At 32.1% G+C, this 17,150-nt stretch overlaps 1 protein-coding gene across 19 annotated transcripts in view; it reads left to right on the plus strand.

The window, feature by feature from the left end:
* The window catches only part of IQCM (IQ motif containing M), a 480,596-nt gene that overhangs the window by 365,534 nt on the left and 97,912 nt on the right, over nt 1-17,150 (plus strand). For 18 of the 19 annotated variants that reach the window (XR_012079786.1, XR_012079787.1, XM_072975871.1 and 15 more), the window contains one exon: nt 1,492-1,653. Coding sequence is in view for 17 of the 19 variants with exons in the window: in XM_072975871.1 (XP_072831972.1) it covers nt 1,492-1,653 (162 nt within the window). In the remaining 2 variants the exon portion in view is untranslated. Of the gene's footprint in view, nt 1-1,491; nt 1,654-2,952; nt 3,105-17,150 lie in introns of those variants that run through there. The other variant, XM_072975898.1, reaches the window with a different exon arrangement.

Here is a 17,150-nt window from a genome sequence, read left to right on the forward strand (position 1 = left end):
CAGCTATCACTGTATCACGTTATCCTGGCAAGTTCAGTATTACACAGACTTCACTTATTTCTACTTAGTCTTCAGTCAGGATAAGCCAGTAAGAGAAAGTGCCAGTTCTGTATTCACCACTGCTTAGATTTTAGTGTAGACATTTTATTGTGCCCAAAATGGAAACATTTGCCTTTATGGGAAATAAAATGCTTTGTAAAAACAAGTATAGCCCTATTAAGTAATGTTACTAAACATCTTGTTTAAGCTAAAGGAATTAGAAAGATGTAAATCTTGAGTAAGAGAGAAAGCTTAAGTGAAATTTCACACCAAATAGGCTGCTGCTGTTGCTAGCTTTTCCTACTTTATTTTTTTCTTTGCAGTTTCAAAGAAAGAAACTCTGATTGCTAGATTGATACCTGGCTGACTATCCACCAACAAACCTACTTTCTTAATCATTTAATCATTATGTCAAACTGCCTTATACTCACTGCACCACAAAACACGATATTTAATAAAATAAAGGGGAGAAAAGAAAGGAAGGTAGGTAATAGGAAGAGAAAGAAAGACAATATAATGGGATTCTAAATAAAGATTTACATCAGTATCTCTCTTTTCTTTGAAATATTTCTAGGTAAAGTCACTTTGAATGAACTGCTCAAGAGACTGCCTTACTAAATTTTAAGACATTGGCTTGTCAACCAAAAACTGAAAACACAAACTGGAGGCCCAAGAGCCATTACCAAAGATTTTTTACTCTACAATTCAAATTATTTTTTAATTCCAGCTTTCTTATCTACTAGTTAACACAGGTCATGTTCTCTTGACAAGCATTTGTTTGCAAATAAGAATTTCCTCACACAATCCAAATTTTAATTGAATCATTTACAGATTGCAAGATTTAAGCAAGTTATTTAATTTCTTTGGACCTTAAATTCCTCATATAAAATGGAAGTAATAACAGTGTCTGCCTTATAGATGTGTTATGAAAGTTAAATATGTTAATGGTTTAGACCAATTGGAACAATTCCTTGCATATAGTAGGTGCTATATAAATATTTATGTTTGCGTTATTATATTTTCTTAAAGACCAAAGCCTAAGAATATTGATTATTTCAGTAGTTCCTGTTTATGGAACTCTACATTTACTTAACATTTTTGTCAAATTACTCTGATTTCATTGTTTAATGGCAATTAAAGAAATACATGGTCATGTTATAAAATATGGTTATGTTATAGTGTGTATAATGTGAATGCTGTTAATTGGTTATCTTACTTTTCTCTAAAGCTATTAACAACACTGCTTTAAACTGATAGTTTGACGATTCTACTACTAAAGCCCTTAAGTCTTAATTTTTGCTAGGAATTATTTTGGGTGAAGTATCTTTGGCTAAAGAAAACTATGTTATCAACATAATCATTAGGATTCAATTTGCATCCCTTAAAGAAACACATTTAGAAATTTTTCAACAATGTCTAAAATTTTTTTAAATAATTCTTTTTTTTTTACAGAAGACCGTGAAAAATACTCTGAAATCACCAAGAAATCCAATGCAATTGAAATGTTATTTACACTCTACCCTCCTCAAGGTGCCCATGTGCGTAATAATAATTGGCTTAGGTCAACTTGGCTGAGACCCATAGTAAACGGGGAAGAAGGATATAAGTATATAGGTAAGATACTAAACCGTATTATTTTCTTTTATAATAAAGAAGAAATGACCTTGTGCTTTATTAAGTACACTTATCCATCACGAGGATGATGTGGAGTATTACATTGGCCCTATAGAGTATTACCTTTAGTTCTTAAGTATTATGCTTGTAATTTAAAATGTGGCTGTTTTTCACTTTGGTGTCTCCACTAGAATAGTGAAGACACACTGTGTTTGTCTGTTCACCTAATAATGGACATTTGGGTTGTTTTTTAAAAAAGTGATACTATAAGGAAAGCTGCTGTGAACATCATGTGCAAGACTGTGCATAGACACGTGTTTGCATTTCTCTTGACTAAACTGTTTTCCAAAGTGATACCATTGCATATCCACCATCAACAGAAATATAAGCGTTGCTTTTGTTCCATAACTATATCAGTACTTGGTGTAATCAATTTTTCTAACTTCAGCTGTTCTGATAGCTATGTATTGGTGTGCCATTGTGGCTTTAATTTGCATTTATCTAGTAGATAATGATATATAGCATCTTGTCATGTATTTGTCGTTTGTTTATCTTCCTTGGTGAGGTGTCTCTTCAAAGTTTTGGCCACTTTTATATTGTTTTTTGTTGTTATTAAGTGTTGAAAGTCCTTTAGATATTCTGAATATAAATTCTTAACATATGTATGCTTTGCAAATATTTTCTCCCAGTCTGTGGCTGTCCTTTCTTTCTTTTAATGATATCTTCTGAAAAGCAGGAGTTTTTAAATTTTGTATCTACCACTGTATTCTTTTATGATTCATGCTTTCACTGTTATATCCAAGAAACATTGGTTAGACCTCTGGTCTGAAGATTTTCTTCTAGAAATTTTACAGTTTTAGGTTTTACATTTCAGTGAATGATTTATTTTGAGTTATATTTTGTACATAGCTCAAAGTATAGGTTGAAGTTCTTTCTTTGTTAACATATTGATATCCAAATGTGTTAGCACTATTTGTTGAAATAGTACTAATCTTTAATAGTATTATCTCTCTATTAATTAACTTTGTATTTTGGTAAAAAAAACCAAATAAGACAAAGAAAATATATAGATGACAAAGAAACACATGAAATAATGACCAATTTACTAGTCCTTAGGCAAATACAAATAAAACCCATCGAGTCCTACCACTACTCATCTATTAGAATGACTAAAGTAAAATTTAAAAATCTGATAATTCAAGTCTAGCAAGAATGTAAAGTAACTGGAACACTCATATATTGATGGGAAATGCAAAATTGCACAACAAATACTTAAAAATGTTGATTTTTTTCTTATAGTTAATATACTCTACCAATGAAACCCAGCCATCCTACCCCTTGAAAATTACCCAAAAGAAATGAAAGTGTTTGCTTACACAGAACCTGTATATGAATGTATATAGCAGCTTTAATCATAAATGCCAAAAGCTGGAACAACACAAATGTTTGTCAACTGGTGAATGAATAATCAAAATCTGTTAACATCTGTACAATGAAGTACTATTCAGCAATAAAAAAGAAAGAACTATTGCTGCAATAACATGGATGAATTTCAGATGCATCATGTTAAGTGTAAGAAGCCAAACTCAAAGGCTGTATATTGATTCCATTTAAATGACATGTTGGAAAACAAAACTAATAGGAGAGAATCAGTCTTGTGATTGCCAGGGTTTACTGCTGCTGGGAGGGTTTGACTACAAAGAGGTCCTGTGAGGGAGTTCTTAAGGCGATGAAACTGTTCTGTATTTTGATCATAGTGTGGTTACATGACCCTAACATTTACTAAAACTAACTGTATACCAAAAAGAATGAATTTTACTAAAATACATTTTAAAAATAAATAAAACAGAAAAAGAGAGAAGAATTTAAGAATGACCAACAAACCCAAAAATGATGTGCACCATTTGTGGCATTAGGGAAATGTAAACTAAACACAGTGGGATACTACTACACACCTACCATAGGGGCCAAAATTAAAAAGACTAAGCACTCCAAGTGCTGAAACTAGAACACTAATATTCTGCTGATACAAAAGTAAAAGGGTAAAAACACTGTGCAAAATAGTTTGACGCTTTCTTAGAAAGTTAAATGTACACTTGCTATACAACCCAGCCATACCACTCCTAGCTATTTGCCCAAGAGAAAAGAAAGTATATGTCTATACAAATACTTGTACATAAATATTCATAGACCCTTTTTTGTAAAAGACTCAAAGTAGAAACAACTCAATTGCCCATATACAGATGGAAAGATAAACAAACTGTGATATATCCATGCAGAATACTATTCATCAATATAAAAGAACAGACTATTGAATACATACGATGCATGTAACAAACAGTATGGCTAAATCTCAAAAGAATTACGCTGAAAGAGGTCAGACAACAAAAGAGTACAAGAGTATGATTCTATCTATATAGAAGTCTAGAAGTCGCAAACAAACTAGGCCTATGACAGGAGCAGATCTGTGGTTACCTGGGCTGGCGGTGAGAAATAGAAGTGAGATGTGATGGGTTACAAAATTTTGGGGGGTGATGGAAATGTTTATTAACTCGATTGTGGTGATTCATGATGGTTCCACAGATGCAAACATATGTCAAAATTCGTCAAATTACACATTTTAAATATGTGTAGTTTTTCATTTGTGCTTCAGTAAAGCTATAGAAGTAGTTGAAAACATTAATTTATAGAACCAAGATATTAAAATTTAATTTGCTAATATTTTTGAAAGATGACTTTTATCTTTACATTTTAAAACTAGCATATTAGAACTTATCTATAGAGAGTCACAAATTTAATGCAATCTCATTTCACTTGCACATGTAAAGGTATATTTAATTGCTCAGTTCTGATAGGTAGCCTAGAGGAAGAAGAGGGAAAGAAAGAGAAAGAAAATTATGAAAAAGAAAGCTGAAGGTTTTAGGTTCTATAAGGTGAATCAGGACCCTGATTGCAATTTATTTACTCTTTGCAATTTCCCCCTGAAAATTAACAGAATGTGACCTATTACATTTTAAAAGATTTGTGTTCATTGTTTAGAGCCCATTTGTAAACATTTGGTTCAAATAAAACAAATCGAAAGGAAATACACAAGTGGCCTTATGTTATAAGTTGAGGGCTCATCTCCTGAAGTTTTATGCTTTCTTTTCCCTTTTTAGTAAGTGACTGGGCCTTGAATCTTTTTAAATTACAGTTGTTATTAAATTGATTGACAAGAGTTTTCAGCATTTGCCTTGAAAAAGATTAGTCTATTACAGAAGTGCTTTCTGAAACTCAGTAACTCCTTAGGTATAAACATTTTAAGGAAGATAGCTCTGGAAATTTATTATGTGTCCAACATTAATACTCCACAATGTAGACACTCCTGTTTATTGATTTCACTCTGTAGATTTAGAGACAGATCATCAGTAAGAGCTGAAAAGTAGTTAATAGAGTTACTGAATGTTCTACAAATGGCATGGGTTGCTAACAAATTGTAATATTAAGACCATACACACTCTAAAAATATTTAGTATATCCATATTTTATATCCCAGAATTTCTGGGCTTGAATATGAACAAAGCATTTCTTCTGAATTATAATTTTATAATCTTAGAATATGAATTTTAAAAATCCTTTATTCTATTTAATTTTTTTTTATCTAGAAGCACATGTCTTGTCAAACTTATTTTCAGGAAACTTATTTTGGAAGGCTAGTCTTTTTTTTTTTTTTTTTTACATGAACAAGCCATTCTTTTATTCACTCCACAGAAGAAAAGATGACAATATTGAGTAACTGATTAGCATCTCTGAGTTTTAAACTCTGTCTCTCTGAAGATACAGGTTCTTCGTGGCAGCAGCTCTCCTCCCTGTTTTGACTGGAAGGCTGGTCTTTTAACATGTCTTTGGTTGTCTTTCCCTATGAGCTGTCTATCCCTAAGTGCCCCTGCCCCTCTGGCCTGCCACGGATAGGCTGGACTTTTTCCTCTCCTTCATGTACTTTTGTGAGTTTGGTGGATTTCCAGCCTGGAAGCTGTAGATTATATTAATGAACTCTTGGAATTCTAATGAGAATACCTTAAAAGGGGTAGGTTAGCCTTTATCTTTCAAGGGAAATACAAATGAATGATTAAATTACTTTCTCAAACCATTGGTCCATTCTTAACTGAAATCATATTATTGTATTACAGTAAGGTTTCTAATTAGTTCAGATTCCGAGTAATGAGCAAAGACCTCTAGTTCTGCTACTTCTTTGTCATACATCATTTTGAGCCCTTCATATAGTAAATTTTACTTACCTTTATAATATGTGGTTAAGTAAGTTATGTAATTAATACTGGAAGCAGATTTCCTGGTCTAATCACTGTTTTGTTACCTATTATGAGTACAAGCTATCTTTTTTATGCCCTTCAGTTTATACCACTGCCTACGGGCAAGGCCTGATTACATTAGCCAAATGAGAATCTATGCCATCTTTAAAGACTATGGAAATTACTCAATTGTCCTTGACAGTCAAGTCTGATTTTTATGATCTCCTCTGTCAGAATTTTCTACTTTGCAACGTAAGAGTTTCTCTTCTTACACACTCTTTGTTGCAGTTGTAACTATTTCACTCTTCACAAAATAAAAGCTCTGCATAGATGATTAAGACTCTTTCTTTCTGCTAAAAATATTCCTTTTAAAATATAATTCCTCAGAAGCCCTCTGTCTAATCCTTAATGTCTTTTGGCACTTCTCTCTATAAACATTTTCCACATTTTCTCATTTGTTTAAAAGTAGTGGAACTCAGACTAAGATATAATAATCCAATAAGTCTGATTTATTGTGAATATAATCCTAGCTACTACATGTTCTGCTTATATCTTTTGTGCTTTTTTAGACTTCTTAAATACACATCTCAGCATTTACTTGGATTTCTATCCATCATTTTTATCTCCTTTTTGGGAGCATATTTTCTTGTAGCTATATGATATATGTGTAATTTATTTTGCCTTCTTAAGTCCCTACCGTGACTTGTTCTGATTTTCCTTAACTTATTTAAAATATGGACATTTATTACTCTTGTTAAAACTAAGTTGAGTGTTGAGCCCATTCTTCGAGGTGGTCTATAACATTAATTATTACAAAAATAAAAAACCCAAATAAATCCTGATTTGAAAGGAGCTCCATATATTTTATATCACTTATATCTGCTCAAGCATAGGAAGTGGCTGTTATTATTTGGATAGGTTTAAATGTACTATGGCTAGTTCAATATTGTGCTTTGCCTGTAGAGTATCTGCTTGCTTGAGGAGAATAATGTAGTCACTGAAAATTATATTTTAAGTTCAACTGTACTTGAAAAATTGTTTGGATATATACCCGTTGATCTCCCTTTTACCAACTACAAACACCTTGCAGCCTCCTCTTTTATGTTCTTTAATGTTCCTTTGATTTTCATTGTTAAGGGCAAATCATGTGAATGTGTTTTCATGATAAATGTAATTACTGGTGGAAAAAATGTTATTTTATTTTAGATGGTTCAGTTGATTAAAATTTCAGCATTAGTACATTCACAAGAATAATCCAACATAAAGATGACAGGAATGCTATATTATATCTGGCTAGCGTTTTTTAACTATGGTCAAATTATTAAAAATTCTTTAGGATGATGAATTAGGTCTTCCTTATTTGATGGAATGAGTTTGATGGAATGAGTGTGTTCTGTGAATTCCTTTTTTTTTTTTCTTGGATGTCAGTGATAAAATCAGAGATGTGGTTCTCATTTCCTCAACCCATTTCACTAAGCAAGTTGGAAGCACTGAGGAAGAAGACATTAAGGTATGGCATCAGGTCTGTATTTAAAGGAAATGTGAGTTGCACAAATACAACAACCTACCACTCACTACATTACTGCTTATCTTTGTAAAATAAAAATTGTAGGATTATTGTTTCATTATTTTATTTCTTCATCTATTTATTTAACAAGCATTAATTGAGTGTCTCCTGTATGCTTGGCAACAAAGATTGAGAAATAACTAAAGCTTATACTTAATCCCTGCCCTAGAAGCGTTTACATTCTAGCAGATCCAAAACCCTGTCAGATTTTGGCTTAGTCAGTCCTACTGAGCACTCTTATTAGTCCATGAGTCAAATAGAATGATACCAAATGAGGACCTTCAAAAAAAATCTTGACAGAACACCTCTAAATGACAAAGGATAACAGTAACACTCAATATCTGAAATAAAAACTCAAAGCTGAGTTCATCGTCCTTCTAAGTAAGGGAGAGTCATGTTGGTTAAATAGTCTCCCCAGGTAAAAAAGACTGTTGATACTAATAAGGGTTTTTGAGAAGAGTGGTAGCCAACTCCCAAGATGACCCCAATGATCTGTGCCTCTTGGTATTCATGCCCGTGTGGAGGTACACACATTGCATCAGGGTTGGTCTTTCTTACCAACAGAATACAGCAAAAGTGATGGTATGTTATTTCTGAGGCTAGGTCATAAAAGATTTTGTGGCTTCTCCCTTGCTCTCCTTTAGATAAGCTACTCAGGAAAGCTAGCGATCATGTCACAAAGGCACTCCAGCAGCCCTGTTGAAAGGTTGGTGTACTGAGGAGCTGAGGACGTATGCCTATGGGCAGTAAGGAACTGAGGTCTATGTGGGTAATGCAACATGGTTGTGGAGCCTCCAGCACCATAATACTCCTGCAAAGATAACTCCAGCTCCAGTGACAGCTGGACTGCAACTGACCCACCCAGAAAATCCACTGCAGATTTCTAACCCTCAGAAACTATGTGAGACAAATGTTTGTTGTTTTATCCCTCTAGTTTTGGGATAATTTGTTACACAGCATACAAGTCAGTGATTGGTGGTTTTTACTAGTGGGGGTGAAATGACGTAGGATTGAGTGTGACCCCTCAGAAATGAGTTACTAGTTGACTGGCCTTCAGAACATGTTACTAGAGTGGAACTTTTGTTCATTAGTTAACTTTCAAAAGTAGGATTTCTCACTAATTGATTGGTTGGCTTTCAGAGGTGTATTTACTGAGGTGCATTTTCACCAGCTGATAAAATAGGTTTAATATTGGTTCTGGGGTTGCTTGTCAGTGTGGCTATAGAACTATAATTCATTGGTTAAAGAGGTATAAAAACAAGTTCTGATATTAACTTGTTACATAGCTGTAGAACTGTTAGGCTTTTCTTATGAGTGTCGGGGGGAAAGTTATTCTCAATAAATAGGTGCAGAAAGATACAAAATAGAAATTACATGGTAGTTGACTTAATATAAACAATTAAGCATAACTGTAAGCCTAGGTAAGGAGAATGACTGTATTTGGCAGTATTAGAGATGATTTTATAAATATGATGACTTATGAGTTTATTCTTACAGAACAGATTAGAATTACTAAGTAGGGAATAGAAGAAAGTTGAATAGGCAAAAGGAAGAGCATGGGAGAGTCCAGATGTGGAAACTAACATTGTTTTAAGAAATTTTAAAAAAATTCTCCTGCTGAACTTAGCACAGGACTCTTTTTTTCTTATTGTGTTATAATTGGAATATAACATCATGTTAATTTCAGATGTACAATATAATGATATCTGTATATATTGTGAAATGATCAACACAAGAAGTCTAGTTAACATCTGTCATGATACATAATTATAATTTTTTTCTTGTGACAAGAACTTTTAAGATCTACTCTTAGTAACTTTCAAATACATTATAGTATTATTAACTATAATCATCAAGCTATACATCTCCATGACTCATTTATTTTATAACTGGAAATTTTTACCTTTTGACCACTGTTTCCTATTTTCCCACTCCCCTGCCTCTGACAGCCATTAATCTAGTCTCTGTATCTATGAATTCAGTTGATTTTTTGTTTGTTTGTTTGTTTCGTTGGTTGTTTGGTTTTTAGATTCCATACATAAGTGAAATTATATGGTATTTGTCTTTCCCCCTCTGATTTATGTCACTCACTCAACATAAGGACTTCATGGTCCATCCATGTTGTTGCAAGTGGTAAGATTTACTTCTTTTTGTGGCTGAATAATATTCCATTGTGTATATATGCTCCACATTTTCTTTATCCATATGTCCATTGATGGACACTTAGGTTGTTTTCATGTCTTGACTGTTGTAAATAACAACACTGCATTGAGCATGGGGGTACATGTATTTTTGAGTTAGTGTTTTAGTTTCCTTCAGATAACTACCCAGAAGTCCAGAAGTGGAACTGCTGGATCATATGGTAGTTCTACTTTTAACTTTTTGAGGAAACTTCATACTGTTTTCCACAGTGGTTGCACCAATTTACATTTCCACCAAGAGTGTACAGGCTTCCCTTTTCTCCACATCCTCACTAACACTTGTTATTTCTTATCTTTTCTATAGTAGCCATTCTAATGGGTGTGAGGTGATATTTCATTGTGGTTTTGATTTGTATTTCTCTTATTAGTGACGTTGAGCACATGTTCATGTATCTGTAGGTCATCTGTATGTCTTCTTTATAAAAAATATTCAGATCTTCTGCTCATTTTTAAATGAAGTTTTTTTTTCTTGTTATTGAATTGTATGCATTCTTTATATTTTTTGGATATTAACCTCTTATAAGATATAAGAATTATAAATACTCTTTCCTATTCAGTAGTTTGTCTTTATTTTCATTGATGGTTTTCTTTGCTGTGCAGAAACTTTTTAGTTTGATATAGTACCACCTGTTTACTTTAGCTCTTGTAGACTTTGCTTTTAGTGTCAAATCAAAAAATTATCACTAAGATCCATATCAAGTAACTTACCACCTATGTTGTCTTCTAGGAGTTTTGGTTTTAGGTCTTACATTCAAGTCTCTAATCTGTTGTGAGTTAATTTGTGTGTATGGTGTAAGAGAGTGATCCAGTTTCATTCTTTTGCATGTGGCTTTCCAGTTTTCCCAACACGATTTATTGAAGAGTCTATCCTTTCTTCATTGTATATTCTTGCCTCTTTTGTTATAAGTTAACTGGTCATATACATGTGGGCTTATTTCTGGGCTTTCTCTTCTGTTCCATTGATTTTTGTGTCTGTTTTTATGTCAATATCATACTATTTTGATGACTATATTTGTAATATAGTTTGAAATCAGAAAGCATGATGCCCCCAGCTTTATGGTTCTTTCTGAAGATTGCTTTGGCTATTTGAGATCTTTAGGGAGACTCTTTTTATTTTGTAAAGCCTGATTATTGGTGAACATAGTCTACGATGGCAAGGATTAAAAAAAAATCATTTGGCAATATATATTTTGTTAATATAAATTATGATTATATTATACACACATTTATATATATGTATATATAATATACATATTTGAAAATATAATATACCATATTTTATATAAAACTCTCTAATGTATGAATTATTCTAATTTCTAATTATATACATATATTAAAAATCTCTAATTTAAAAAAAATTATATTTACATAGATTTATAAATACTATATAGCAGCCCCTGGTATCTGCCATGATTGTTATGATGGTAAAATGCCATAGTTAATGTAAAGTTAATATTTATAAATTTCAAACTCATAAGACTAAGGGCTATACATTTTATGTGATTTTCTCATTTTATCTTCATAATCTGTATGATAGATGCTATTATTGAACACATTTTACTAGAAGAAATATTATGCCCTTGAAAGGCTAAATAACTTGTGTGGTCATCCAGCTATTAGGTGGTACAGCCAGGATTTCAGCTCAAATATTCTGAACCTAGAGCAAGCACTTAGAACTTCATATTATAAATGTATAATAAAGATGAATTTATTTTGATTCATGAAGAGAATATTAAATTATGATTAGTTTATTCTTTTAGAATTCAGTGGAATGTGTATAATTCATCTTAAAGAAGTAATACTTATAGATTTATATATGATAGCAATTGCAGCATTGTAATTACTGCAAATGTTTAAACAATGTAAATCCACAATAATAGGGAAATGGTTAAATAAATTATGATTCATTAATAATATGGAATTCAATATGAACATTACAATTATTTTATTAAGTATTTACTTATAGGGAAATATGAAGATTTAAAAATTTGTTAATTGAAATATAGTTGGTTTACAATGTTGTGCTAATTTCTGATGTACAGCATAATGATTCAGTTATACATACATATATATATATTCCTTTTCATATTCTTTTTTATTATAGGCTATTACAAGGTACTGAATATAGTTCTTTGTGCTATATAGTAGGACCTTGCTGTTTATCTATTTTAAGTATAGTAGTTAGTATCTGCAAATCCCAAACTCCCAATTTATCCCTCCACCTTCCCCTTCCCCCATGGTAATATTAAGTTTGTTTTCTATGTCTGTGAATCTGTTTCTATTTTGTATATAAGTTCATTTGTGTCATTTTAGTTATTTTTTTTTTAGATTCTACATACAGGTGATATCATATGGTATTTTCTTTTTCTTTCTGGCTTACTTCACTTAGAATGATAATCTCTAGGTCCATCCATGTTGCTGCAAATGGCATTATTTTGTTCTTTTTTATGGCTGAGTAGTATTACATTGTCTATATATATATACCACATCTTTATCCAGTCATCTGTCAATGGACATTCAGGTTGCTTCCATGTCTTGGCTATTATAAATAGTGCTGCTGTGAACATTGGATGAGATATACTGAAGATATACCTTTAGTGAAAAAATATTGCAGAATAGCATGACATTTACTATATTCACATAGTTGCATGAAATTAATGTAATAATATATAAATTTTAATCTCTACATTGTGTGAATCCAGTGGACTTCAAATATTTTGCTGTGGCTGAATTTTCTAATTTTTCTACATATTCTACACATTTTACTATACATTTCTTGTTTAATAGTAATAAAAGAGATTAGGGACTTGAAAATTGCCATCTTAAACTTCCATGTATATGATATATTCTTTAATTTAAAAATCAAAAATTTTGTCTGTTTTTACATTGCTCTTCATATGTTTATCTTTATATCATTTATTTTTGTTTTACTGTGTTAACTATAGTGAAAAGAATATTTGTCACATCAAGATAAAATATAGCATTTCTAAAAACGGTAGAAACGAATGAAACCATTTTATAATTTATTTTTCAAAACCGTCTAAAAATAATTTTGTATTTAAAACTATAGACCTTCAGAAATGTGAAAATGTATATTTGGACTATCTCTTTCTTTGGTAGTTCTATAAGCTTTTGAGAACATATTTCTTATTTCCACACGAAGAGTCTTCAGCACATAGTAAGCATTTATGCACTATTGTTTTATGAATGTACATGTGAAGCATTACTACAACATTTAAGCCATTTTTTCAACTTTTATATATTAAAATTACTTTTGTTTATTCTACGGATTCCTTCAAAGATTACTGTAATGTCATATGGCAGTAATATAGTATGACATGGTTCTTTAATATTTAACATTTTTAATTTAATAAAATATAATTTAACCATAATGGAGGCAAAAATTCAAGGTAATAAGAACATATTCAGTCACTCCACAATCTTTATAGAGTGTCTTGTGTTCAATGCTCTGTGATAAATATGAGGAAGATTCAAAAGTAAATAAAACAGCTTCCCTCTTGTGTGTTTATGATTTAGGCTGGGGGAAATGATACACGTACATGATTAACTACCATAGACGATGTGAAGTGGTGACTGATGTAAAACAAGCTCATACTGAGTTGTCAGTTGCTCTGCTAAGCAGTCCTGAGAGGCAGGGCAGAGAAAGGGCTTTGCAGGAGAGAGGAGCCTGGGCCGTGGTGCAGACACTTTGAACATCTTTGGAGAACTGTGAACATGCTTCTAAAGTCATTTCCTGCTCACAGGAAGAGAGTCCCCTCAACTAAAACATGCATAATATGTGTAACCAGCCCTTCTAAAGTGACAATAATTAAAAACAGTACACCTGTTTACTAAGGAGTACGCACTGCTCCGTTATGTAGTGATCAGCTATAGTGTACTTATACATTGATATTTTTAATGTATAAACTTAATATGAAGATGGTTTTTAGAAATTTTGTAAAATTGTAAAAAAAGGAAGATATGACTAAGAGTTCACTTTCTTTCATATAACCACTTTTTATTATTTTACCACATTTTCTTCCAGTAATTTGTAAAACTACCTGTAACTAGAATATGGAAGCTCTGGAAGGGATGCAACCATGTCATTTTGCCCAATTCCCTTACATTATGGAGAGTCAGCAGGTATTAAAAAAGAATCATTTGAATTGAGGCTCTCAGGACACAGAGGCTAAGTAGCTTGCTCAAGGTCGTAATCTTAGCTATCAATTGTGATGACGACGATTCAAGCTCAGAGTCTCCTCAGGCCCATTACCTCCCCCGCCACTGCCTGCCCACCACAAACACACATGCTTCCTAAACCATACTGGCTTTTTATGAAAACTAGTTTTTCTGGACGAAGTAAGCACCACTATCCCTGTCTTTGTACCAGTCTTTTTTTTTTTCTCTCTTTGTTTTTTTCAGTCTTTAAAATTCGCTTCTCATTTTGTCCTTTGAATATTTTCTGAAGCAAAAACAAAGAAATACTACTCATTCTCCTCTTTGCTCTATCTTGGGAGTGGAGGTGAGGCAAAGGCCTGGAGCTGAGGCAGCCGGACCCTGCAAAAGAGTCCTGGCTCTCATGGCCGGCAGACACACTGGGCTCCAACCTTTTTAGCTTGGACCACGCATTTTTGGTCCTTTAAATATTGCTTTGTGTGACTGTTTTAAGCTTAATCCCTTTCCTTTTCCAACTACTTATGTTAAATGGTAGGAAATAGTACTTCATCATGAAACTTCATATAAGATAAAAACTGATCCTTATTACATGTAAATTTTATTTAAAGCTGAAATCAGTTAATATCACCAGGAGAGAATGATGACTTTTCTCCCCAAGCTTGCAGTATAATGAAGTAAAAATGTTTTCACAATACTTTGGAATTTTTATAATTGTCCTCTGTATTGTTTGACTGTCAGTTAAATTAGAACATTTGATAATTGTAGGGAGCTGATAAGACTTTCTATTAAAGGTATGTCATTATGTTAATCTCGGTTCAAATATAGTCTGCCCGAATCCTATTTTGATTATATAATATTAGAATAAAATAACCTGTTAAATTAGATTACCCTGGAGGGCATTGAACATTTTAAATGCCTTTAAAGTTAACCTTAGTTTAAACAAGTATATAAATTGTGGACTACTAAAACTATAGCTGTCTTTCCTCCTTAAAGCCTTTACAATTTGTAGCATAGATATTTCTATATAAATAGAGATACTTTAGACTTAAAGTCAACCAATGAATAAGATTATTTAGCTTTTAATTGTTTGCCTATTGTGGGAAAATAGTGAGTGATGAATTTTTTTAAATGTAGAGGCTCCCAGATTTCATTTGTTGTGCAAACACCAGGATACTGGAGTTATTTAATAAATACATTGACAGTTGTTCATACAAAACACATAACTTTATTTTTGAAAAATGATCTTTGTGTCATGTTGCAAATAATAGAAGTCCTCCAACAATTTTAACTGTAATTCCTTTATTCACACATGGGGAGGACTCAGTGACCATGACTACCACACATACGTTTTTAAATATTCACATCACCCTTCATACTGTCCATTTTATTGGTGATATGTCTTGCTCTCATTTTTTCAGAGTAAGTCTGACAGATATCTATGCAAAAAGTGAATGATTCCAACTGATCTTATTTAAAAGAAATGTTCAAAACTTTATTTATATATTCCTTTATTCAAAAAGTGTTCTGAAGTTCATGCTGTGGTACTATGTAACAAGAACCTGCAGCATAGAGAAACAAAAGAATCACAGAGCAGGTTGAATATTGAGTAGATTTCTTCCTAGTCAATATACACGTGGACTCTGAGGACCTCTGAACTAAAAAATTGCTAAATTAAATTTGGTGTTTCGGTGCCATCAAACATTTGTGCTTTTCATGATTATGTGTATTACTCTCCAGCTGACTGTCTACTGGGCTCCTGTTAGAGATTTTAAGAGTAACATTTAAAAGCAGAAGAGGAAAAAATATAGAAGAGATGGGTGGGAAAGGAATTTTATAGTAGACACTGGTGCCTAATTATTTGCAAAACATCACTACACACTGTCATAGGTATGGGCAGAAGTCAAGAACTATTTCTGTCTTTTTAAAGAATTGCTTACATAATGTACAACCTATGTATGTCAGTAGTAAAATAATTCTTCCACACTGTAGAATGCACCCAGGTGTGTTCTTTAATACATGCTCACTGTTTAAGAATAACCTGGTATTGTGATTTTGGTTTCTGGCTTTACGTTTGAGATTAATCCGAATTCTTTACAGTCAAAGCAAATCAACATCTGATTAGTGAACCAGAACTGTGCTTCAGTTACTATATTATTTGGAAACATAAAGCCAAATAATTACATTTCACATGTATTGAATGCTTGCTATGTGCAAAGAATTGTTCTAAATGATTTACCTGAATTTATTTAAGTAATCTTATTTAATTCTCATAAGAAACCCGAAGGGCCATGTGCCATAAAAACACTGAATCACAGAGAGGCGGCAGCATATCTAAAATGCATAGCTAGACAGTGGTAGAGTTGTGACATGAAACCAGAGTGTTTTGACTTTTCAGCCATGGTTTAAAAATATTTAAAGTAATATAGGATATTAAACATATAACCTGTAAAAGAAGTAGATCAGAATAAAAGCTTCAAATAATAATTCAAAAACAAGGCCAACACTCAGACACGATTATTTGGATGGTAATTATTGAATACTGTAAATAGATATAATGTTTTATTTGCAATTTTATGTGGTAGTAATTAATAAAATCTTTTGGCGAGGGGCGTGCACAATTAGTTCTTATGGGCCAACACCAATGACCAATGTTGCATTTTTATTGCTTTTTTCCTTAAAAAGAATGCAGCATTTGCTTATTACCAAAAACTGTTTACAATTAGAAAGGATAAAGAAAACTTTTATTCATTATTCATTTACTCAACAAGTATGTATAGTGTGCTTAAGATCAACTATAAATTAGACCACCAAGAGATAACTACCACTTACTTTTTGCTGTAGTTTCTAAAGTTTTGCTTCTTAAAATACATAATTGTAATGACAGGGTATATAAAAATTATACATATACATATGAACTTTAAAATCAGTTTTTCTGATTATAAAAATAATACATGCTCATTAGGAAAAATTGAGAAATTACAAACAAAAAGTACATTTTTAAAAAGTAGTAGAATATCCACTTTCCAAAATAATCTCTGTTAATATTTTTATGTATTTCATTAATTGTATAGTGAATTATAAGACATTTCACTTACTGTATAGATAAAATTAAACACATCTATATGTATTGATTTTTTGTCATGGTTAACTTTGGAATATTCTCATGTCTAAATGAAAAATGATAATGAGAAAATGATGGAAAAATACTGTTGGCTTGGGGGAGTTTAGTAATCTTTCTTGATTGAACAATTGCGGGACTTGGGT

Source organism: Vicugna pacos, chromosome 2 (assembly GCF_048564905.1).
Source record: "Vicugna pacos chromosome 2, VicPac4, whole genome shotgun sequence".
NCBI lineage: Eukaryota > Metazoa > Chordata > Mammalia > Artiodactyla > Camelidae > Vicugna > Vicugna pacos.